We start from the raw sequence: 24,666 nt of genomic DNA on the forward strand, positions 1-24,666 counted from the left end.
TGTCAAAAACCATGGCTGACAAAGAAAATGGCCTCACTTGGTACCTGAAGCTGTATGCCAATAGGTAACGTCCGTTTTAATATTGAGTTGCTGTTTCAGGGCTTTTTTATTGAGAAAATGCTATTTCGGGGCTTTTATTTTGAAAGGACAAAGTGCTGCAGGAGACTCTTGGGACCTTGTACAAGAATCTGGACTTTATTTTGAATATTCCTTACAATTTATGAAAATGTAATATCTTCCTATAAGTAACTGTAGACTTTTATTGTGAAAGTCTCACCATGTCAGAAACCATGGCTGACATGGAAAATGGCCTCACTTGGTACCTGAAGCTGTATGCCAATAGGTAACGTCCATTTTAATATTGAGTTGCTGTTTCAGGGCTTTTTTATTGAGAAAATGCTATGTCGGGGCTTTTATTTGAAAGGGTAAAGTGCTGTAGGAGACTCTTGGGACCTTGTACAAGAATCTGGACTTTATTTTGGATATTCCTTACAATTAACAAAATTGTAATGACTTACTATAAATAACTGTAGACTTTTATTTTGAAAATCTCACCATGTCAGAAACCATGGCTGACATGGAAAATGGCCTCACTTGGTACCTGAAGCTGTATGCCAATAGGTAACGTCCGTTTTAATATTGAGTTGCTGTTTCAGGGCTTTTTTATTGAGAAAATGCTATTTCGGGGCTTTTATTTTGAAAGGGTAAAGTGCTGCAGGAGACTCTTGGGACCTTGTCCAAGAATCTGGACTTTATTTTGAATATTCGTTACTATTTACAAAAATGTAATAACTTACTATAAATAACTGTAGACTTTTATTGTGAAAGTCTCACCATGTCAGAAGCCATGGCTGACATGGAAAATGGCCTCACTCTGTACCTGAAGCTGTATGCCAATAGGTAATGTCCATTTTAATATTGAGTTGCTGTTTCAGGGCTATTCTATTGAGAAAATGCTATTTCGGGGCTTTTATTTTGAAAGGACAAGGTGCTGCAGGAGACTCTTGGGACCTTATACAAGAATCTGGACTTTATTTTGAATATTCCTTAAAATTTACAAAAATGTAATATTTCCTATATATGACTAGACTTTTCTTCTGAAAGTCCAAACATGGCCTGCTGGGAGATGACACCATGGCTGACATGTAAAACAGCCACAGAGTAAAATGCTCTAAATAACTGAGAATGGTGCCCTTGTGTAACAGCATTAGGCAGCCAGTCATTCTTAATTACCAACCACAGACAGCTGCTATTGCTTTGTGTTGAGCTGGTGCTATGGTGACCTATGCCCAGAGTGGGGGTTAGGGTAGGGGAGGGTGGGTGGTACTGAGTGGTCACCAAGTGTAACAGCAGTGGACATTTGGCAGCCAGTCATTCTTAATTACCAACCACAGACAGCTGCTATTGTTTTGTGTTGAGCTGTTGCTATGGTGACCTATGCCCAGAGTGGGGGTGAGGGTGGGGGGTGGGGAGGGTGGTACAGAGTGGTCACCATGTGAAACAGCAGTGGACATTTGGCAGCCAGTCATTCTTAATTACCAACCACAGACAGCTGCTATTGTTTTGTGTTGAGCTGTTGCTATGGTGACCTATGCCCAGAGTGGGGGTGGGGGGGGGGGGGGGGGGGGGGGGGTGGTACTGAGTGGTCACCAAGTGTTACAGCAATGGACATTAGGCATTCCTAATTACCAACCACAGACAGTTCATATGCTGCTATTGCTTTGTGTTAAGCTGTTGCTATGGTGACCTATGCCCAGAGTGGGGGTGAGGGTGGGGAGTGGGGGGGGGTGGTACTGAGTGGTCACCAAGTGTAACAGCAGTGGACATTTGGCAGCCAGTCATTCTTAATTACCAACCACAGACAGATGCTATGCTGCTATTGCATTGTATGTATTTGCTATGTTCACCTATGCCCAGAGTGGGGGTGAGGGTGAGGGTGGGGGTGGTGGTGGTATTGAGTTATCCCCATATGTAACAGCAGTGGGCATTATACAGCCAGTCATTCTTAATTACCAACCACAGACAGATGCTATGTAGCTATTGCTTTGTTTTGAGCTGTTGCAATGGTGACCTATGCCCAGACTGGGGGTGAGGGTGGGGGGTGGGTAGGGTGGTATTGAGTTGTCCCCATGTGTAACAGCATGTGACATTATGCAGCCAGTCATTCTTAATTACCAAACATAGACAGCTGCTATGCTGCTATTGCGCAATGAGCTGCTTTGTGTTGAGTAGTTGCTATGGTGATGAAAGGCCAGAGTGAGAGGGGGAGTGACAGCACTTTACACACGCTGAGTGGAGAAACTGAGAAAACTTCACCTCACAAAATGGAGGATTACAGAAAAACTATAAGTGCTATCAATATAATTCTTTCACTAACAGTGCCAGGAGGCTTCAACAAAGAGACTGATCCACTTTTTGTGAAGATATTCCAAAAAATGAAGGATTGGTGGCGAGTTAGAAACAGCCTTCATTTGTGTTTCTCTCCAAAAATTGTAGAGATCTTTAGAATGGGAGTGAATGAGAGATTGAGCAGTCACTCTCTGTCTGTTAGGCCACCTTGTAGAAAAACCGTAGGTCCTATAAAAATGAGAACAGCATTGCCTGAAAGTAGACAAAAATCTCTACTACTTTTGAGAAAATGGTGTATGAAGAGTCAAAATTGTGGCCGTGACGGCGAGTTAGAGAGAAAAATTTTCCCTAAACTTAACAGCTTCTCCCACTCTAGCGATGACATCATGCACTCTAGCCCTCTCCCATACACACCAATGTAAAATTCAGAAATTTCCTAAAAAAAACATAAAACTTAAACTGCGATTGAAGAAAAACCGTAATAAATATCAAAAAGCTGTATACAAGACTTATAGATTAATGCCTTCTGACCCGTTTAAAGGTCGAAGGGTGTTTCTAGCTGAAAGTATGCTGACACAGTTAAAGCTCAAAGAGGACAAAGTTGAAGGGGATTTTAACGTCCTCTCCATTCATTCCTATGGGAAAAAATTCCGACAAAAAGTAGAAGCACCCATCTCCTCATCGAGCTGCACGCGACGGTGTTTGAATGACGTTTCTACGTCGAACGGTGTAGGACTAGATAGCGACCGAAAAACGGCGGAATAATAATAAAGAGAAAAAACGAAGAACATATCTTGGGATTGCTGCTTTGCACAGCAATCCCAACAATTAGTGTTAGTTTATAAATATAGCTTGTAAATGTAAACCTGTTTGGAATAATGACTGTAACGGTCGGTTTATGTTTCTTATTTACTGTGGACAGAACTGTAGATAGGGATGGGAATATCGACTCTCTGGAATCGAATCTTCGATACCCGCTTGTTGATACTTTGGCGTCGATGCTTTCTTAAGTATCGCTCGATACCACTCCTAATAAAAAACATGCAATTAGTTTTAATTAGTTTTTTGGATGTGTGAAAACAAGCCCAAGCGTATTTTAAATGGTCTTCCGTATCGCATGATTATGGCAGCCAATCAGATCTCAGAGCCTTCCAGAGTCAGTAATGCACTGTGGAAGGAAGTATTACTCCCTCCACTCTGCATCGTGGAGGGACCTCGTCCGTCTCAGTGCTGAGAGGCACGGCAGCATGGAGAGAGACAGAAAAAGAAGCATTGTGTGGTGCTATTTTATCTATATCTATCTATCATTTTATTATTAGCATTTAAACAAGCATTTATGTTCATGAGCATTATTCATGTTGCCGTTGCAATAAAGATATTAATCAACACTGTGCAATGATGATTTTCCTTAAAGGTGCAAAAATTATATCGGTGACAGTATCGTCGATACTGGGCCTGTAGTTACTTGGTATCGGATCGATACCAAATTTTGTGGTATCGCCCATCACTAACTGTAGACCTCACACTTGGACTGGAGTCAGATTAAATCTCAAAACTCAAAACCTAAAATTGAACACTGTGATTTAACAACCTGAATTTCCTTTTGGGGATTAATACAATTTATCTTATTTTAGATTGAATCCTTAATTCTCAATTAATTGAATCATTCATCAAATTTATTCTGACTGACCAAAAAAGTAGAAGCTTCTAATCAATATAATGCAATTTAACATCAAACAATTCAACAGTGAAGAGCTTATATTTTAGCACAGTTGATCCCACCTACCAATTCAGTATTTCTCAAGGCTTTACCATGGAGTGATGCTCTACTAGACTGAGTTATAATTGAAGTTTATTGATAATACAGAGTATTTTCACCCCCTAAACCTGCAGACAAACATGTATATGTTTCACAGAGTTAGGCTCTCCTTGTGATTTAAGGGATTTAAGACACTGATCATGTAATGGCATGTCCCTGGTTTGAGTCTGACTAAAGAACTTTGTTGAACAATACACACCCTCTGCCACCTAATTTTCTGTAACCCTTTTGCTGTCATTATAAATTAAGAGGAAAATGTCCAAGAATTACTGAAATGCAATTGTACTGTATTGGTCATTATACTACTGGCTGATCACTCCTGTGCATTATAGTTCCAAGAATTCTATATGCAGGTCAATAAAAAATAGCTTTACCTTTAGCTTTAGCACTCAATAAATTCACATAGGAGTGGAAAAATACAAAAGGCTTCACAGAATCCATCCATCCATCCATCCATCTTCTATACCCGCTTTTCCTGTTCAGGGTCACGGGGATCCGCTGGAGCCTATCCCAGCTCTCTCTCGGGTGGAAGGCAGGGGTACACCCTAGACAGGTCACCAGTCTGTCGCAGGGCCACATATAGACACACAAAGACAGACAACCTCACACACTCACACTCACTCCTACGGGCAATTTTAGAGTCACCAATCAACCTGACATGCATGTTTTTGGACTGTGGGAGGAAACCGGAGTACCCGGAGTAAACCCACGCAAGCACAGGGAGAACATGCAAACTCCACACAGAAAGGCCGGGATGCGAACCCACGACCTTCTTGCTGTGAGGCAACAGTGCTAACCACTCATGCTGCCCTATTTCACAGAATATATTTTAAATTCAAAGAGAAAAAATGTTGTAATGAGGTACTTGCTAGCGCCCTCTCCATCTTCAATACCACGACTGAGGTAAGACCCTTGAGCAAGGCACCGGACTCCCGACTGCTCCCCAGGCGCCGCAGCACAGGCTGCCCACTGCCCTGGGTGTGTGTGCATGGTATATGTGTGTTCACTTGCTGTGTATGTGCACTTGGGAATGGGTTAAAATGCAGAGCAAAAATTCTAAGTATGGGTTACCATACTTGGCCAGTTGAGTCACTTTCACTTTCATTTCGCTTTCACTTTCACGTTCCAATTTACCAGCAGGGTATAATTGCTTTATACATTCCAACAATACTTTAATTTCCACACCCTATCCAAGTGGTACACCCTTTTGTCTACCTACCTTATTTAACTGCCAGACATCAGGCAGTCCTCCATCAGTCACAGCAGAGCGACTTCTCTTTGTGAGTATCATTTTAACTTTTTTAACACCATGCACCATGTTTTCTCTTTCTGTCTTTAAAGTGTGTTTCTTATTATATGAGTACTGTTTTATGTTCCGTTATGATGATGGGGTTATCATTATTAAGATCAAACCAGACTGACAATAGTCTACAAAGCAACAATTGGCTGACATGTCTGAAATTCCTGACTACACTTTTACACCTGTGGTTAGAGTAATACTGTGTTTGTAGGTGGCTGTTTCCACTTCTCTGTAATTTTAACATTTGACTGCTCTATTGTTACATTTCTCTCTAAATTAAGTCAATGTTTTTATTGTCTAATATAATAATAATCTTTGTTCTTTAATAATTGTAGATGCTACTTGCTCACCAGCTGATTCTTAAGCCTTCTGCTGATAAAGGTAAGTACAAATTTCTTTTCTAACAAATTATTTTCAATCCATTTGTGAGGACAGCTACAATCACTCTTAGCTCTTAACTCTTATCACTCTTGGAAAATGGCCCATAAATGTTTTGAGTTGGATATTGACACCATCAACTACCTCCAAGTGAACTCACAGAAAAGTGAAATAGGGATTACTGCCCCAGATGATAAAATTCCTCTAAGTAAACAACACCTTGGGTCTTTGGGCTCCTGGGTCAAGGAGAGCTTTTGAAACCTGGGTGTAATATTTGACAAATCAATGTCCTTGGATAACCATTCAAGGCAGTTAGAAATAGCTTCTATCATTTGAATGACATTTCCAAACTTACTGACTTCAAAAGTAGAAGCTTCTAATCAACCTAATGCAATTTAACAGTTAAAAATTCAATAGGTGAGAGATTATTTTTTGATCAGTTGATCCCACCTACCAATTCAGGATTTCTCAAGGCTTTACCATGGAGTAATGCTTACTCCCTAGCAAGACACCTCAGGTCAGAAGTTCAAAACTTAAATATGGGAATAATATAAATAATAAAAATAGGAAAAATATGTTTTACTCCTGTGGTAATGTCCTTTGATGTTATATATCATATATTATGATATAAGAATGCCGCCTGTTAGGTGGCAGCCTGTTACAGCAGCTCCTCTGTTTGTTTTTTGTTTTTTGCAAGTTTTTTACTGAATTATCATCCGTTAATCCAAGTCAAATCAAGATCTATGCTTTCTCTCTGATAATGGATGAAAGTGGATGAGTTGGGTTTTTCGAATTCCTGTGGAAAGACATATGGAGATTATGGAAACTGCATCAGAAAATATACGTTTCTGTGGCAACGGCATCTATACAAGGGAGCAACTGTTAGCTCTCAAGGGAACAAGTCTGCTTCTTGGTATAAAACCTGAAATCCCCCAAGACCTGAGGAGGCGCAGGAGGGGCTGTAGAGCAGGAGTGAAGCATCGAGAAAAACGTAGGAGATTTAAACCATTTTTCCCAAAAATTATTATGGGGATTGTGAGGTCACTCTGCAACAAAATGGATGAACTTACAGCTTTAGCTAGCAGCCAGCGAGAGTACAGAGAGTGTAGCTTGTTTTGCCTCACCGAGACCTGACTGAATAAAAATATACCGGACAGCTCGCTTGAACTGCCTGGGTTCTCACTAGTGCGAGCGGACAGAGGGAAACAGAGCGGCAAGAAAAGAGGAGGTGGTCTCGCAGTTTTTCAACTCTAAATGGTGCAACCCTGGACATGTAACAGTGAAAGACTGTATCTGTACTCCAGACATTGAGCTGTTGGTGGTTGGACTGAGGCCATACTACCTGCCCCGTGAGTTTTCACACGCCATTGTTGTGACTGTTTACATTCCTCCATCAGGTGCAGCACAGAGTGCATGTGACATCATCCACACAGTTGTCGCTGGTCTCCAGACAAAACACCCCAGTGCCCTTATACTAATTAATGGGGATTTTAACCATGTCAGTATTTCGGGAACTCTGACCAACTTCAAACAGTATGTGGACTGTGCAACACGAGAAAATAAGATTCTTGATCTCCTTTATGCCAATGTGAAGGAGGCATACAGCTCTTCAGCCCTACCCCCACTTGGTGGATCAGACCACAACTTAATATATTTAGTACCAACATACAAGCCTGTAGTAAGACAGCAGTCTGCTACCAAGAGATATGTGAAAGTTTGGTCAAAGGATGCTGAGGAGGCCCTGCAGGAGTGCTTCAGGGTTAGAAACTGAGACCTTTTCATGGACGCTCATGGTGAGGACATCGAAGGCATCTCTCACTGCATCACAGATTACATCCACTTCTGTGAGGACAATATTGTTCCATCCAAAAAAGTTCGTTGTTTCCCCAATAATAGGCCATGGATAAATAAGGACATTAAAGGCCTCCTCAATAAGAAGAAGAGGGCATTCATGGCAAGAGACAAGGAGGAACTCAAGAGGAAGCTGAGGGAGGCAAAGCAGCTCTATAGAGACAGAGTAAAGCACAAGCTGAGACAGAACAATATCAAAGAGGTGTGGAATGGGATGAAAATAATGACTGGTTATAAGAAGTCACACACTGCTGTGGAAGGAGACTCAAAGTTTGCTAATGAACTTAACCTGTTCTTTAATAGATTTGACACCACCTCTGCTTCTTACTCTGATCCATTGTCCTCACACACCATCCCTCCTCCCTACACCACCTTAGCTGATGCCTTGGGGTCTCTTCACATCACCCCACCCAACATCTCTGCCAATGCTGCCTCCCCATTGCCCACTGATACCATCTCCTCTATCAGCAGCCATACAACATTGAAGTATACCTCACCTCCAATAACTCCTCCTCTGCCCTCACCATCTGACTCCTCATCAACACAATACACAGGCCCAGCCTTTGCCACAGAACAGGTGAGGAAGGAACTAGCTAAACTAAAGGCCAACAAAGCAAAAGGACCAGATGAGATCAGTCCCAGAGTACTTACGGTGTGTGCTGGACAGCTTGCAGAGGTTTTTCAGAAACTCTTCAACCTCTCTCTGAGGCTCAAAAAGGTGCGTAGGTTATGGAAAACTTCCTGTATTGTCCCATTACCAAAAAGAACCCGTCCCAGTACCCTTAGTGACTTCAGACCGGTAGCGCTAACATCACATGTCATGAAAGTGTTTGAGAGACTGGTCCTGCAACACCTGAGGTCCCAAGTGTCTGAATTTCTGGACCCCCTGCAGTTTGCATATCAAGAACACATCAGAATGGAAGATGCCATCATCTTCTTAATGCACAGAGCATACTCCCATCTGGAGAGGCAGGGCAACACTGTGAGAGTCATGTTTTTTGACTTTTCAAGTGCTTTCAACACTATTCAGCCCCACCTGCTAATTGCAAAGATGCAGGATATGGAAGTTCCCGCAGATATGGTGGAGTGGATCAAAGACTACCTCACTGGGCGGTCACAGTTTGTTCGCTTAGATGGCTGCATATCTGATGTGGTGATGAGCAGCACCAGTGCACCTCAAGGAACTGTACTAGCACCATTCCTGTTTACACTCTACACCTCAGACTTTCGCTACAACTCTGGAACCTGTCACCTCCAAAAATTCTCTGATGACTCTTCAATCATTGGATGCATCAACAATAATAATGAGGAGGAATACAGACACTTGATAAAAAGCTTTGTTGATTGGTGTAACAACAACTGTCTACAGCTCAACATCAAGAAAACCAGAGAACTGGTAGTGGACTTTAGGAGGAACAGGAAGACTCCAGTCCCTGTCTCCATCCTTGGAGACGAAGTAGAGATTGTGGACTCCTACAAATACCTTGGAGTCCACATTAACAACAAACTGGACTGGTCAAACAATACAGATGCACTCTGTACAGAAAGGACAGAGCAGACTGTTCTTCCTCAGGAGACTCTGTTCTTTTGGTGTGTGCAACAAGCTACTGAAGATGTTCTGTCAGTCTGTAGTAGCGAGTGCACTATTCTTTGCAGTTGTGTGCTGGGGAGGTGGCATCAAGGCTGGTGAGGCCAACAAACTAAATAAGTTAATCAGGAAGGCAAAATCTGTTGTTGGACTGGAACTGGACAGTCTGGAGGCTGTGGCGGAGAGGAGGATGGTGGACAAAATAAACTCCATATTGGACAATCCTGCCCACCCACTTCATGAGGAACTGTGGTGAATGGAAAGTTCATTCAGCCACAGACTAATTCCCCCTAAAGCCAAGACTGAAAGATTCAGGAAGTCTTTTGTGTCCACGGCCATAAGACTCTATAATTCCTCAATATAAACAATAATGTACACACGCGCGCGCGCACACACACACAAACACGCACATGCATGTACACATACACACACACACACACACACACAAACCCCCCCCAAATAAATAGTTAATTACTTTATTACTTTATTAATTACTTTATGAATTACTATTAATCAATATAATTTAAATAATCTCAAATTTAATAACTGCTGTAACAACTGAATTTCCCCTTGGGGATAAATTAAGTACTTCTTCTTATATTTTATGAAGGAGAGAACAACATCACAAAAAATAAATCAAAAATACTAAAACATCTTTGCCATTGTAAATATAAGTTGAGTGTTAAACTAGAATCAAACGTGCAGCATTACGATGTGAAACTGTTTGAGTGCTCAGTGTGAAAATTGACTTTATGCTGTAAATTAAAAATATCCATTTTTTCTGTTCCTTCCAACCACAGTAACAACATGTACAAGCTACGTCTGATTGCAGGTAAGACACATTGATCAAGGAAATGCTTCATTAAAGGGCAGATTAATCTAAACCCTAACAGATCACTTCACACCTCACACTTTTGTATCTAGCAATGCTTTTAATTTACTGAGGTTTAGGTTTTTATTTGTATTTTTGTGTGTAACGTGACCCGTTTTGTTGTCAACCTAATGTTGATCAAATTTATCTCTTTAAAGGTCTCTGTTTGATTATCGCCAGCCTAGGTAAGTTTAAAATATGAATCGCAGTCTTAAAAGAAATTACATGTTGGTAATTATTGGAAATGAGCAAATGTAAAAATGGGGGACAAACTGATTTACTCCGTGAGGAGTACAGCTAGTGGAGGTTCCTGTCCTGAAAAGAGTGATGGGGTTTACACCAACCCTAATGACCCAAATACTTTTTACAACTGCGGACACGGGATAACCCACATCCAATACTGCCAAACAGGTTTGGTCTTTAAAGAAAGCTGTAAATGCTGTGATTACCCTACAGGCACTTCTACGACCACGGCAGCTCCCACTATGACCACCACAGCACCCACCACAACTCCCATTACAACCACAACTCCACCCAGTTGTGATACAGCTAATGGAGGTACCTGTGCTGGAAAGAGTGATGGGGTTTACACCAACCCTAATGACCCAAATTCTTTTTACAACTGTGTCAATGGGATAACCCACATCCAATACTGCCAATCAGGTTTGGTCTTTAAAGAAAGCTGTAAATGCTGTGATTACCCTACAGGCACTTCTACGACCACGGCAGCTCCCACTATGACCACCACAGCACCCACCACAACTCCCATTACAACCACAACTCCACCCAGTTGTGATACAGCTAATGGAGGTACCTGTGCTGGAAAGAGTGATGGGGTTTACACCAACCCTAATGACCCAAATTCTTTTTACAACTGTGTCAATGGGATAACCCACATCCAATACTGCCAGTCAGGTTTGGTCTTTAAAGAAAGCTGTAAATGCTGTGATTACCCTACAGGCATGACTTCTACAGGTGAAACACAGGTGAAACAGAGGTAGTCAAAAAGCAGAATATTAACGAGAAGAGCTGTGCATTATTCATTCAGGCTTTTGCACCATCACCAACCATGCCATCAGCCCCTGTAGAGGATCTTGTAAGCAGTTTCAGCTCCAAAGTTATGACTGTTATTGATTCCATTGCCCCAATTAAGACCAAGGTATTGTCAGCAAGAAAAAAGTCACCTTGGAGAAATGCCACAGTGGTTAAAATTCAGAAAAGAATATGCAGACAGGCAGAACGCAAGTGGCGAAAAACCAAACTCCAGGTTCATTTCGACTTGTACAAAGAGAGTCTTCACAACTATAACCAAAAATTAAAAAATGCAAGGCAATCATTTTTCTCAGAGGTTATCAATAGAAACAGCAATAATGCCCGCACATTGTTTTCTGTTGTAGACAGACTCACAAACCCAGCAACCTCTGTTTCTTCTGAACTGCTGTCCAAAAAGTCATGCAATGATTTTGCAGCTTTTTTCACAGACAAAATATCAAAGATAAGACAAACTATATCTAGCTGCAGTCCAAGGAACATGACAATATCACCTGTGCCTCCTTGTTCTCCAGTGAATCTAGAACATTTTGATCTTCTTGATCACAGAGCTCTGGCAGAAACGTTTCTACAATTAAAATCTACATCAGCTGCCTTGATATTTTACCAACAAATTTAAAAAAAAAAATGTTTTTAACAGCTTAGCTCCAGATGTATTGCAGATTGTCAATAGTTCTCTTGAGTCAAGGCAGTTTCCCCAGGCCTTAAAATCTGCTGTTTTAAAACCTCTTCTTAAAAAGCCTAATCTAGATGCTTCAGCAGTAAGTAACTACAGGCCAATATCAAATCTTCCATTTTTGGGAAAAATATTTGAAAAAGTAGTTTTTCAACAAATTCACAGTTTTATGGTGCAAAACAATCTTTTTAATGCACTTCAGTCTGGATTTCGCGCACACCACAGCACTGAGACTGCACTTATTAAAATTTTAAATGATTTACATTTGAATAATGATGAATCCAAAACCTCTGTTTTAGTACTACTGGATCTCAGTGCTGCATTTGACACAGTTGATCATGATGTGCTGCTTGATAGACTACAAACGTGGGTGGGAGTTACTGGCACAGTGTTAAATTGGCTAAAATCTTACTTACAAGATAGAGACTATTTTGTCTCACTTGGTAATTACGAGTCTGAGCGAGCAAAAATTAAATGTGGGGTTCCTCAAGGGTCTATTGTTGGTCCTCTCTTGTTCAATATCTACATGCTGCCCCTTGCTCAGATTATGGAATACTACAACGTTGACTTCCATACCTATGCAGATGACACCCAACTTTATATATCAGTATCATCTCACGATTATAGTCCTCTAATTTCATTATGTGAGTGTATTCATCAAGTCAAAGAATGGATGTGCCAGAATTTTCTCCAGCTCAATACAGACAAGACAGAAGTGATTGTTTTTGGCCCCAAAAATGAAAGGTCAAAGGTCATTGCTCACCTTGGCTCCATGTCATTGAAAGCTACAAATCAAGCCAGAAACCTTGGTGTAATCATTGACTCAGACCTGAATTTTAACAACCACATAAAATCCATCACTAAATCTTCCTATTACCACCTGAAAAACATTGCTAGAATAAAAGGTTTTCTGTCTAAACAAGATGCAGAAAAACTTGTTCATGCATTTATCTTCAGTAGGTTAGATTATTGTAATGGCTTGTTTACAGGTCTTAGCAAAAAGTCAATCAGGCAGTTGCAGCTAATCCAGAATGCTGCTGCCAGAGTCCTTACAAACACCAGGAAACTGGACCATATCACAGCAGTTCTTAGATCACTACACTGGCTTCCCGTTAGTCGAAGGATAGATTTTAAAATCTTATTGCTAGTTTATAAAGCACTAAATGGTTGTGGACCAAAATATATTCAAGATGTATTAGTTCCCTATGAGGTTTCCAGACCCCTCAGGTCATCTGGGACAGGTCTACTGTGTGTTCCCAGAACCAGAACCAAACAAAGTGAAGCAGCATTCAGTTACTATGCTCCTCACTTTTGGAACAAACTTCCTGAACACCTGAGGTCTGCTCTAACTGTCAGTTCATTCAAATCAGGACTGAAAACACTATTGTTTACTGCTGCCTTTAAATAATTGTTCATCCTAGTTTTCTTAATTAATTTTAATAATGATCTTAATTTACTTTACTTGATTTAAATTTATTTTATGTTAAATGTCTTTGTTTTTAGATGCGCTTTCCCATACTTTTAATGTAATTACATGTTTTGTAAAGCACTTTGAATTGCGTAGTGTATGAATGGTGCTATACAAATAAATTTGCCTTTGCCTTTGCCTTTACAGCAACCACAACTCCAACCACAACAACTCCCACTACAACCACCAGAGCTCCCACTACAACCACCAGAGCTCCCACTACAACCACCAGAACTCCCACTACAACCACCAGAGCTCCCACTACGACCACCAGAGCTCCCACTACGACCACCACAACTCCCACTACAACCACCACAACTCCCATTACAACCACAACTCCACCCAGTTGTGATACAGCTAATGGAGGTACCTGTGCTGGAAAGAGTGATGGGGTTTACACCAACCCTAATGACCCAAATTCTTTTTACAACTGTGTCAATGGGATAACCCACATCCAATACTGCCAATCAGGTTTGGTCTTTAAAGAAAGCTGTAAATGCTGTGATTACCCTACAGGCGCTTCTACGACCACGGCAGCTCCCACTATGACCACCACAGCACCCACCACAACTCCCATTACAACCACAACTCCACCCAGTTGTGATACAGCTAATGGAGGTACCTGTGCTGGAAAGAGTGATGGGGTTTACACCAACCCTAATGACCCAAATTCTTTTTACAACTGTGTCAATGGGATAACCCACATCCAATACTGCCAGTCAGGTTTGGTCTTTAAAGAAAGCTGTAAATGCTGTGATTACCCTACAGGCATGACTTCTACAGGTGAAACACAGGTGAAACGGAGGTAGTCAAAAAGCAGAATATTAACGAGAAGAGCTGTGCATTATTCATTCAGGCTTTTGCACCATCACCAACCATGCCATCAGCCCCTGTAGAGGATCTTGTAAGCAGTTTCAGCTCCAAAGTTATGACTGTTATTGATTCCATTGCCCCAATTAAGACCAAGGTATTGTCAGCAAGAAAAAAGTCACCTTGGAGAAATGCCACAGTGGTTAAAATTCAGAAAAGAATATGCAGACAGGCAGAACGCAAGTGGCGAAAAACCAAACTCCAGGTTCATTTCGACTTGTACAAAGAGAGTCTTCACAACTATAACCAAAAATTAAAAAATGCAAGGCAATCATTTTTCTCAGAGGTTATCAATAGAAACAGCAATAATGCCCGCACATTGTTTTCTGTTGTAGACAGACTCACAAACCCAGCAACCTCTGTTTCTTCTGAACTGCTGTCCAAAAAGTCATGCAATGATTTTGCAGCTTTTTTCACAGACAAAATATCAAAGATAAGACAAACTATATCTAGCTGCAGTCCAAGGAACATGACAATATCACCTGTGCCTCCTTGTTCTCCAGTGAATCTAGAACATTTTGATCTTCTTGATCACAGAGCTCTGGCAGAAACGTTTCTACAATTAAAATCTACATCAGCTGCCTTGATATTTTACCAACAAATTTAAAAAAAAAAATGTTTTTAACAGCTTAGCTCCAGATGTATTGCAGATTGTCAATAGTTCTCTTGAGTCAAGGCAGTTTCCCCAGGCCTTAAAATCTGCTGTTTTAAAACCTCTTCTTAAAAAGCCTAATCTAGATGCTTCAGCAGTAAGTAACTACAGGCCAATATCAAATCTTCCATTTTTGGGAAAAATAATTGAAAAAGTAGTTTTTCAACAAATTCACTAAATCTTCCTATTACCACCTGAAAAACATTGCTAGAATAAAAGGTTTTCTGTCTAAACAAGATGCAGAAAAACTTGTTCATGCATTTATCTTCAGTAGGTTAGATTATTGTAATGGCTTGTTTACAGGTCTTAGCAAAAAGTCAATCAGGCAGTTGCAGCTAATCCAGAATGCTGCTGCCAGAGTCCTTACAAACACCAGGAAACTGGACCATATCACAGCAGTTCTTAGATCACTACACTGGCTTCCCGTTAGTCGAAGGATAGATTTTAAAATCTTATTGCTAGTTTATAAAGCACTAAATGGTTGTGGACCAAAATATATTCAAGATGTATTAGTTCCCTATGAGGTTTCCAGACCCCTCAGGTCATCTGGGACAGGTCTACTGTGTGTTCCCAGAACCAGAACCAAACAAAGTGAAGCAGCATTCAGTTACTATGCTCCTCACTTTTGGAACAAACTTCCTGAACACCTGAGGTCTGCTCTAACTGTCAGTTCATTCAAATCAGGACTGAAAACACTATTGTTTACTGCTGCCTTTAAATAATTGTTCATCCTAGTTTTCTTAATTAATTTTAATAATGATCTTAATTTACTTTACTTGATTTAAATTTATTTTATGTTAAATGTCTTTGTTTTTAGATGCGCTTTCCCATACTTTTAATGTAATTACATGTTTTGTAAAGCACTTTGAATTGCGTAGTGTATGAATGGTGCTATACAAATAAATTTGCCTTTGCCTTTGCCTTTACAGCAACCACAACTCCAACCACAACAACTCCCACTACAACCACCAGAGCTCCCACTACAACCACCACAGCTCCCACTACAACCACCACAACTCCCACTACAACCACCACAGCTCCCACTACAACCACCACAGCTCCCACTACGACCACCACAACTCCCACTACAACCACCACAGCTCCCATTACAACCACAACTCCACCCAGTTGTGATACAGCTAATGGAGGTACCTGTGCTGGAAAGAGTGATGGGGTTTACACCAACCCTAATGACCCAAATTCTTTTTACAACTGTGTCAATGGGATAACCCACATCCAATACTGCCAATCAGGTTTGGTCTTTAAAGAAAGCTGTAAATGCTGTGATTACCCTACAGGCGCTTCTACGACCACGGCAGCTCCCACTATGACCACCACAGCACCCACCACAACTCCCATTACAACCACAACTCCACCCAGTTGTGATACAGCTAATGGAGGTACCTGTGCTGGAAAGAGTGATGGGGTTTACACCAACCCTAATGACCCAAATTCTTTTTACAACTGTGTCAATGGGATAACCCACATCCAATACTGCCAGTCAGGTTTGGTCTTTAAAGAAAGCTGTAAATGCTGTGATTACCCTACAGGCATGACTTCTACAGGTGAAACACAGGTGAAACGGAGGTAGTCAAAAAGCAGAATATTAACGAGAAGAGCTGTGCATTATTCATTCAGGCTTTTGCACCATCACCAACCATGCCATCAGCCCCTGTAGAGGATCTTGTAAGCAGTTTCAGCTCCAAAGTTATGACTGTTATTGATTCCATTGCCCCAATTAAGACCAAGGTATTGTCAGCAAGAAAAAAGTCACCTTGGAGAAATGCCACAGTGGTTAAAATTCAGAAAAGAATATGCAGACAGGCAGAACGCAAGTGGCGAAAAACCAAACTCCAGGTTCATTTCGACTTGTACAAAGAGAGTCTTCACAACTATAACCAAAAATTAAAAAATGCAAGGCAATCATTTTTCTCAGAGGTTATCAATAGAAACAGCAATAATGCCCGCACATTGTTTTCTGTTGTAGACAGACTCACAAACCCAGCAACCTCTGTTTCTTCTGAACTGCTGTCCAAAAAGTCATGCAATGATTTTGCAGCTTTTTTCACAGACAAAATATCAAAGATAAGACAAACTATATCTAGCTGCAGTCCAAGGAACATGACAATATCACCTGTGCCTCCTTGTTCTCCAGTGAATCTAGAACATTTTGATCTTCTTGATCACAGAGCTCTGGCAGAAACGTTTCTACAATTAAAATCTACATCAGCTGCCTTGATATTTTACCAACAAATTTAAAAAAAAAAATGTTTTTAACAGCTTAGCTCCAGATGTATTGCAGATTGTCAATAGTTCTCTTGAGTCAAGGCAGTTTCCCCAGGCCTTAAAATCTGCTGTTTTAAAACCTCTTCTTAAAAAGCCTAATCTAGATGCTTCAGCAGTAAGTAACTACAGGCCAATATCAAATCTTCCATTTTTGGGAAAAATATTTGAAAAAGTAGTTTTTCAACAAATTCACAGTTTTATGGTGCAAAACAATCTTTTTAATGCACTTCAGTCTGGATTTCGCGCACACCACAGCACTGAGACTGCACTTATTAAAATTTTAAATGATTTACATTTGAATAATGATGAATCCAAAACCTCTGTTTTAGTACTACTGGATCTCAGTGCTGCATTTGACACAGTTGATCATGATGTGCTGCTTGATAGACTACAAACGTGGGTGGGAGTTACTGGCACAGTGTTAAATTGGCTAAAATCTTACTTACAAGATAGAGACTATTTTGTCTCACTTGGTAATTACGAGTCTGAGCGAGCAAAAATTAAATGTGGGGTTCCTCAAGGGTCTATTGTTGGTCCTCTCTTATTCAATATCTACATGCTGCCCCTTGCTCAGATTATGGAATACTACAACGTTGACTTCCATACCTATGCAGATGACACCCAACTTTATATATCAGTATCATCTCACGATTATAGTCCTCTAATTTCATTATGTGAGTGTATTCATCAAGTCAAAGAATGGATGTGCCAGAATTTTCTCCAGCTCAATACAGACAAGACAGAAGTGATTGTTTTTGGCCCCAAAAATGAAAGGTCAAAGGTCATTGCTCACCTTGGCTCCATGTCATTGAAAGCTACAAATCAAGCCAGAAACCTTGGTGTAATCATTGACTCAGACCTGAATTTTAACAACCACATAAAATCCATCACTAAATCTTCCTATTACCACCTGAAAAACATTGCTAGAATAAAAGGTTTTCTGTCTAAACAAGATGCAGAAAAACTTGTTCATGCATTTATCTTCAGTAGGTTAGATTATTGTAATGGCTTGTTTACAGGTCTTAGCAAAAAGTCAATCAGGCAGTTGCAGCTAATCCAGAATGCTGCTGCCAGAGTCCTTACAAACACCAGGAAACTGGACCATATCACAGCAGTTCTTAGATCACTACACTGGCTTCCCGTTAGTCGAAGGATAGATTTTAAAATCTTATTGCTAGTTTATAAAGCACTAAATGGTTGTGGACCAAAATATATTCAAGATGTATTAGTTCCCTATGAGGTTTCCAGACCCCTCAGGTCATCTGGGACAGGTCTACTGTGTGTTCCCAGAACCAGAACCAAACAAAGTGAAGCAGCATTCAGTTACTATGCTCCTCACTTGTGGAACAAACTTCCTGAACACCTGAGGTCTGCTCTAACTGTCAGTTCATTCAAATCAGGACTGAAAACACTATTGTTTACTGCTGCCTTTAAATAATTGTTCATCCTAGTTTTCTTAATTCTATTTTAATAATGATCTTAATTTACTTTACTTGATTTAAATTTATTTTATGTTAAATGTCTTTGTTTTTAGATGCGCTTTCCCATACTTTTAATGTAATTACATGTTTTGTAAAGCACTTTGAATTGCGTAGTGTATGAATGGTGCTATACAAATAAATTTGCCTTTGCCTTTGCCTTTACAGCAACCACAACTCCAACCACAACAACTCCCACTACAACCACCAGAGCTCCCACTACAACCACCAGAGCTCCCACTACAACCACCAGAACTCCCACTACAACCACCAGAGCTCCCACTACGACCACCAGAGCTCCCACTACGACCACCACAACTCCCACTACAACCACCACAACTCCCATTACAACCACAACTCCACCCAGTTGTGATACAGCTAATGGAGGTACCTGTGCTGGAAAGAGTGATGGGGTTTACACCAACCCTAATGACCCAAATTCTTTTTACAACTGTGTCAATGGGATAACCCACATCCAATACTGCCAGTCAGGTTTGGTCTTTAAAGAAAGCTGTAAATGCTGTGATTACCCTACAGGCATGACTTCTACAGGTGAAACACAGGTGAAACAGAGGTAGTCAAAAAGCAGAATATTAACGAGAAGAGCTGTGCATTATTCATTCAGGCTTTTGGACCATCACCAACCATGCCATCAGCCCCTGTAGAGGATCTTGTAAGCAGTTTCAGCTCCAAAGTTATGACTGTTATTGATTCCATTGCCCCAATTAAGACCAAGGTATTGTCAGCAAGAAAAAAGTCACCTTGGAGAAATGCCACAGTGGTTAAAATTCAGAAAGAATATGCAGACAGGCAGAACGCAAGTGGCGAAAAACCAAACTCCAGGTTCATTTCGACTTGTACAAAGAGAGTCTTCACAACTATAACCAAAAATTAAAAAATGCAAGGCAATCATTTTTCTCAGAGGTTATCAATAGAAACAGCAATAATGCCCGCACATTGTTTTCTGTTGTAGACAGACTCACAAACCCAGCAACCTCTGTTTCTTCTGAACTGCTGTCCAAAAAGTCATGCAATGATTTTGCAGCTTTTTTCACAGACAAAATATCAAAGATAAGACAAACTATATCTAGCTGCAGTCCAAGGAACATGACAATATCACCTGTGCCTCCTTGTTCTCCAGTGAATCTAGAACATTTTGATCTTCTTGATCACAGAGCTCTGGCAGAAACGTTTCTACAATTAAAATCTACATCAGCTGCCTTGATATTTTACCAACAAATTTAAAAAAAAAATGTTTTTAACAGCTTAGCTCCAGATGTATTGCAGATTGTCAATAGTTCTCTTGAGTCAAGGCAGTTTCCCCAGGCCTTAAATCTGCTGTTTTAAAACCTCTTCTTAAAAAGCCTAATCTAGATGCTTCAGCAGTAAGTAACTACAGGCCAATATCAAATCTTCCATTTTTGGGAAAAATATTTGAAAAAGTAGTTTTTCAACAAATTCACAGTTTTATGGTGCAAAACAATCTTTTTAATGCACTTCAGTCTGGATTTCGCGCACACCACAGCACTGAGACTGCACTTATTAAAATTTTAAATGATTTACATTTGAATAATGATGAATCCAAAACCTCTGTTTTAGTACTACTGGATCTCAGTGCTGCATTTGACACAGTTGATCATGATGTGCTGCTTGATAGACTACAAACGTGGGTGGGAGTTACTGGCACAGTGTTAAATTGGCTAAAATCTTACTTACAAGATAGAGACTATTTTGTCTCACTTGGTAATTACGAGTCTGAGCGAGCAAAAATTAAATGTGGGGTTCCTCAAGGGTCTATTGTTGGTCCTCTCTTGTTCAATATCTACATGCTGCCCCTTGCTCAGATTATGGAATACTACAACGTTGACTTCCATACCTATGCAGATGACACCCAACTTTATATATCAGTATCATCTCACGATTATAGTCCTCTAATTTCATTATGTGAGTGTATTCATCAAGTCAAAGAATGGATGTGCCAGAATTTTCTCCAGCTCAATACAGACAAGACAGAAGTGATTGTTTTTGGCCCCAAAAATGAAAGGTCAAAGGTCATTGCTCACCTTGGCTCCATGTCATTGAAAGCTACAAATCAAGCCAGAAACCTTGGTGTAATCATTGACTCAGACCTGAATTTTAACAACCACATAAAATCCATCACTAAATCTTCCTATTACCACCTGAAAAACATTGCTAGAATAAAAGGTTTTCTGTCTAAACAAGATGCAGAAAAACTTGTTCATGCATTTATCTTCAGTAGGTTAGATTATTGTAATGGCTTGTTTACAGGTCTTAGCAAAAAGTCAATCAGGCAGTTGCAGCTAATCCAGAATGCTGCTGCCAGAGTCCTTACAAACACCAGGAAACTGGACCATATCACAGCAGTTCTTAGATCACTACACTGGCTTCCCGTTAGTCGAAGGATAGATTTTAAAATCTTATTGCTAGTTTATAAAGCACTAAATGGTTGTGGACCAAAATATATTCAAGATGTATTAGTTCCCTATGAGGTTTCCAGACCCCTCAGGTCATCTGGGACAGGTCTACTGTGTGTTCCCAGAACCAGAACCAAACAAAGTGAAGCAGCATTCAGTTACTATGCTCCTCACTTGTGGAACAAACTTCCTGAACACCTGAGGTCTGCTCTAACTGTCAGTTCATTCAAATCAGGACTGAAAACACTATTGTTTACTGCTGCCTTTAAATAATTGTTCATCCTAGTTTTCTTAATTTTATTTTAATAATGATCTTAATTTACTTTACTTGATTTAAATTTATTTTATGTTAAATGTCTTTGTTTTTAGATGCGCTTTCCCATACTTTTAATGTAATTACATGTTTTGTAAAGCACTTTGAATTGCGTAGTGTATGAATGGTGCTATACAAATAAATTTGCCTTTGCCTTTGCCTTTACAGCAACCACAACTCCAACCACCACAACTCCCACTACAACCACCACAGCTCCCACTACAACCACCACAGCCCCCACTACAACCACCACAACTCCCACTACGACCACCACAGCTCCCACTACAACCACCGCAACTCCCACTACGACCACCACAACTCCCACTACAACCACCACAACTCCCACTACAACCACAACTCCACCCAGTTGTGATACAGCTAATGGAGGTACCTGTGCTGGAAAGAGTGATGGGGTTTACACCAACCCTAATGACCCAAATTCTTTTTACAACTGTGTCAATGGGATAACCCACATCCAATACTGCCAGTCAGGTTTGGTCTTTAAAGAAAGCTGTAAATGCTGTGATTACCCTACAGGCATGACTTCTACAGGTGAAACACAGGTGAAACGGAGGTAGTCAAAAAGCAGAATATTAACGAGAAGAGCTGTGCATTATTCATTCAGGCTTTTGCACCATCACCAACCATGCCATCAGCCCCTGTAGAGGATCTTGTAAGCAGTTTCAGCTCCAAAGTTATGACTGTTATTGATTCCATTGCCCCAATTAAGACCAAGGTATTGTCAGCAAGAAAAAAGTCACCTTGGAGAAATGCCACAGTGGTTAAAATTCAGAAAAGAATATGCAGACAGGCAGAACGCAAGTGGCGAAAAACCAAACTCCAGGTTCATTTCGACTTGTACAAAGAGAGTCTTCACAACTATAACCAAAAATTAAAAAATGCAAGGCAATCATTTTTCTCAGAGGTTATCAATAGAAACAGCAATAATGCCCGCACATTGTTTTCTGTTGTAGACAGACTCACAAACCCAGCAACCTCTGTTTCTTCTGAACTGCTGTCCAAAAAGTCATGCAATGATTTTGCAGCTTTTTTCACAGACAAAATATCAAAGATAAGACAAACTATATCTAGCTGCAGTCCAAGGAACATGACAATATCACCTGTGCCTCCTTGTTCTCCAGTGAATCTAGAACATTTTGATCTTCTTGATCACAGAGCTCTGGCAGAAACGTTTCTACAATTAAAATCTACATCAGCTGCCTTGATATTTTACCAACAAATTTAAAAAAAAAAATGTTTTTAACAGCTTAGCTCCAGATGTATTGCAGATTGTCAATAGTTCTCTTGAGTCAAGGCAGTTTCCCCAGGCCTTAAAATCTGCTGTTTTAAAACCTCTTCTTAAAAAGCCTAATCTAGATGCTTCAGCAGTAAGTAACTACAGGCCAATATCAAATCTTCCATTTTTGGGAAAAATAATTGAAAAAGTAGTTTTTCAACAAATTCACTAAATCTTCCTATTACCACCTGAAAAACATTGCTAGAATAAAAGGTTTTCTGTCTAAACAAGATGCAGAAAAACTTGTTCATGCATTTATCTTCAGTAGGTTAGATTATTGTAATGGCTCTTTTACAGGTCTTAGCAAAAAGTCAATCAGGCAGCTGCAGCTAATCCAGAATGCTGCTGCCAGAGTCCTTACAAACACCAGGAAACTGGACCATATCACACCAGTTCTTAGATCACTACACAGGCTTCCCGTTAGTCGAAGGATAGATTTTAAAATCTTATTGCTAGTTTATAAAGCACTAAATGGTTGTGGACCAAAATATATTCTGATGTATTAGTTCCCTATGAGGTTTCCAGACCCCTCAGGTCATCTGGGACAGGTCTACTGTGTGTTCCCAGAACCAGAACCAATCAAAGTGAGGCAGCATTCAGTTACTATGCTCCTCACTTGTGGAATAAACTTCCTGAACACATGAGGTCTGCTCAAACTGTCAGTTCATTCATATCAGAAAACTGAAAATACTGAAAACACTGTTGTTTACTGCTGCCTTTAAATAATTGTTCATCCTTGTTTTCTTAATTTTATTTTAATTTTTACTTTAATAATGATCTTAATTTACTTTATTTGATTTAAATGTATTTTATGTTAAATGTCTTTGTTTTTAGATGCGCTTTTCCATACTTGTAATGTAATTACGAGCACTTCAAAGTACTTTGAATTGCGTAGTGTATGAATGGTGCTATACAAATAAATTTGCCTTTGCCTTTACAGCTACCACAACTCCCACTACAACCACCAGAGCTCCAAGTACAACCACCAGAGCTCCCACTACAACCACCAGAGCTCCCACTACAACTGTGTCAATGGGATAACCCACATCCAATACTGCCAACCAGGTTTGGTCTTCAAGAATAGTTGCCTTTGCTGTGATTATGCCTAGACTGCCTAATAATTTATTATGACTCATCACTACTTTTGTGAGAAAAAACGTTTTGAAATTGCTGTCCTTGCTCACTTTATGCATCCAGAGATGTGAACCAGGTTTGGTCTTTAAAGAAAGCTCTAAATGCTGTGATTGGCCCTAGACTTCCACATTAAATATTTCCACTGTCCATATATGGTAATATTTATTTTGATTAGCAAAGGGGGTAATTGTCAAAAACATGTATTACCTTTGATTCTTCAAGGCTCTGTGTTTCAAGTGCTAATATAGTAATGGTTTGCTTGTTTTATGTCAAACTCATCTACTCATTAATCTGAAAACCCCATTTACATTCAACACATGAAGATGGATTTCCTTCATATCACTAAGGTATCAATATATAATTATAAAAACCTTTGCTCTGTATGTAACATTCAATGTTGTGTTTGCTTTTATTATTTGTATCTGTATCTGAACTACTTTGACATAGCCTACATGTTTTTTTTCTCTTTCGGATGTGCCTCATTCAATTATATATGGTTTTTGCTCATATATGTCACTGTTGGTGTATTGTCACATGGGTTACATTTGTCTGATCTTGGGTTATATTTAGCTACTGGATGATCGGATTTGTCTTACATGTTGACACAGTTGTTACATATTGATCAAATACTGTACACAAAGATTTAACCAAAACTACTATGTATTACAAATTAATAAATAAATAATCAGTAATTGCAAATTGAAGAAATGCCACAAGTTTCCCACATTTTGTTACACTTTGTTCAGTGTTTGTTTAGCACATATTGCCCTTATTTTAGATCATATTTTCTTGCAAATATTTTCCCCAATTTTACACTCTATTGTGCTACACATGCACACTGACACACATCT

The 24,666-nt window shown here is 39.9% G+C and overlaps 1 protein-coding gene across 5 annotated transcripts; it reads left to right on the plus strand.

Annotated features, from left to right (window-relative positions):
• The first annotated feature begins 5,213 nt into the window (after window positions 1–5,213).
• On the plus strand, window positions 5,214–24,523 carry LOC113145567 (mucin-2-like). 5 transcript variants are annotated; one of them, XM_026332419.1, is made up of 13 exons: window positions 5,215–5,448; window positions 5,804–5,849; window positions 10,086–10,117; window positions 10,315–10,341; window positions 10,613–10,714; window positions 10,865–10,966; window positions 13,498–13,716; window positions 13,867–13,968; window positions 15,802–16,020; window positions 16,171–16,272; window positions 18,805–19,023; window positions 21,553–21,771; window positions 23,622–24,523. In XM_026332419.1, the coding sequence occupies exons 3-13, from the start codon at window positions 10,093–10,095 to the stop codon at window positions 23,720–23,722; spliced, it is 1,437 nt and encodes a 478-aa protein (XP_026188204.1). In that variant the 5' UTR covers window positions 5,215–5,448; window positions 5,804–5,849; window positions 10,086–10,092; the 3' UTR covers window positions 23,723–24,523. The 5 variants fall into 5 exon arrangements, with proteins under 5 accessions (XP_026188207.1, XP_026188204.1, XP_026188205.1 ...); XM_026332422.1 differs by lacking the exon at window positions 13,867–13,968 and having other exon boundaries at window positions 5,214–5,448; XM_026332420.1 differs by lacking the exon at window positions 10,865–10,966.
• The last annotated feature ends 143 nt before the right edge of the window (window positions 24,524–24,666 follow it).

This window comes from Mastacembelus armatus, chromosome 7 (assembly GCF_900324485.2).
Source record: "Mastacembelus armatus chromosome 7, fMasArm1.2, whole genome shotgun sequence".
Classification (NCBI taxonomy): Eukaryota; Metazoa; Chordata; class Actinopteri; order Synbranchiformes; family Mastacembelidae; genus Mastacembelus; species Mastacembelus armatus.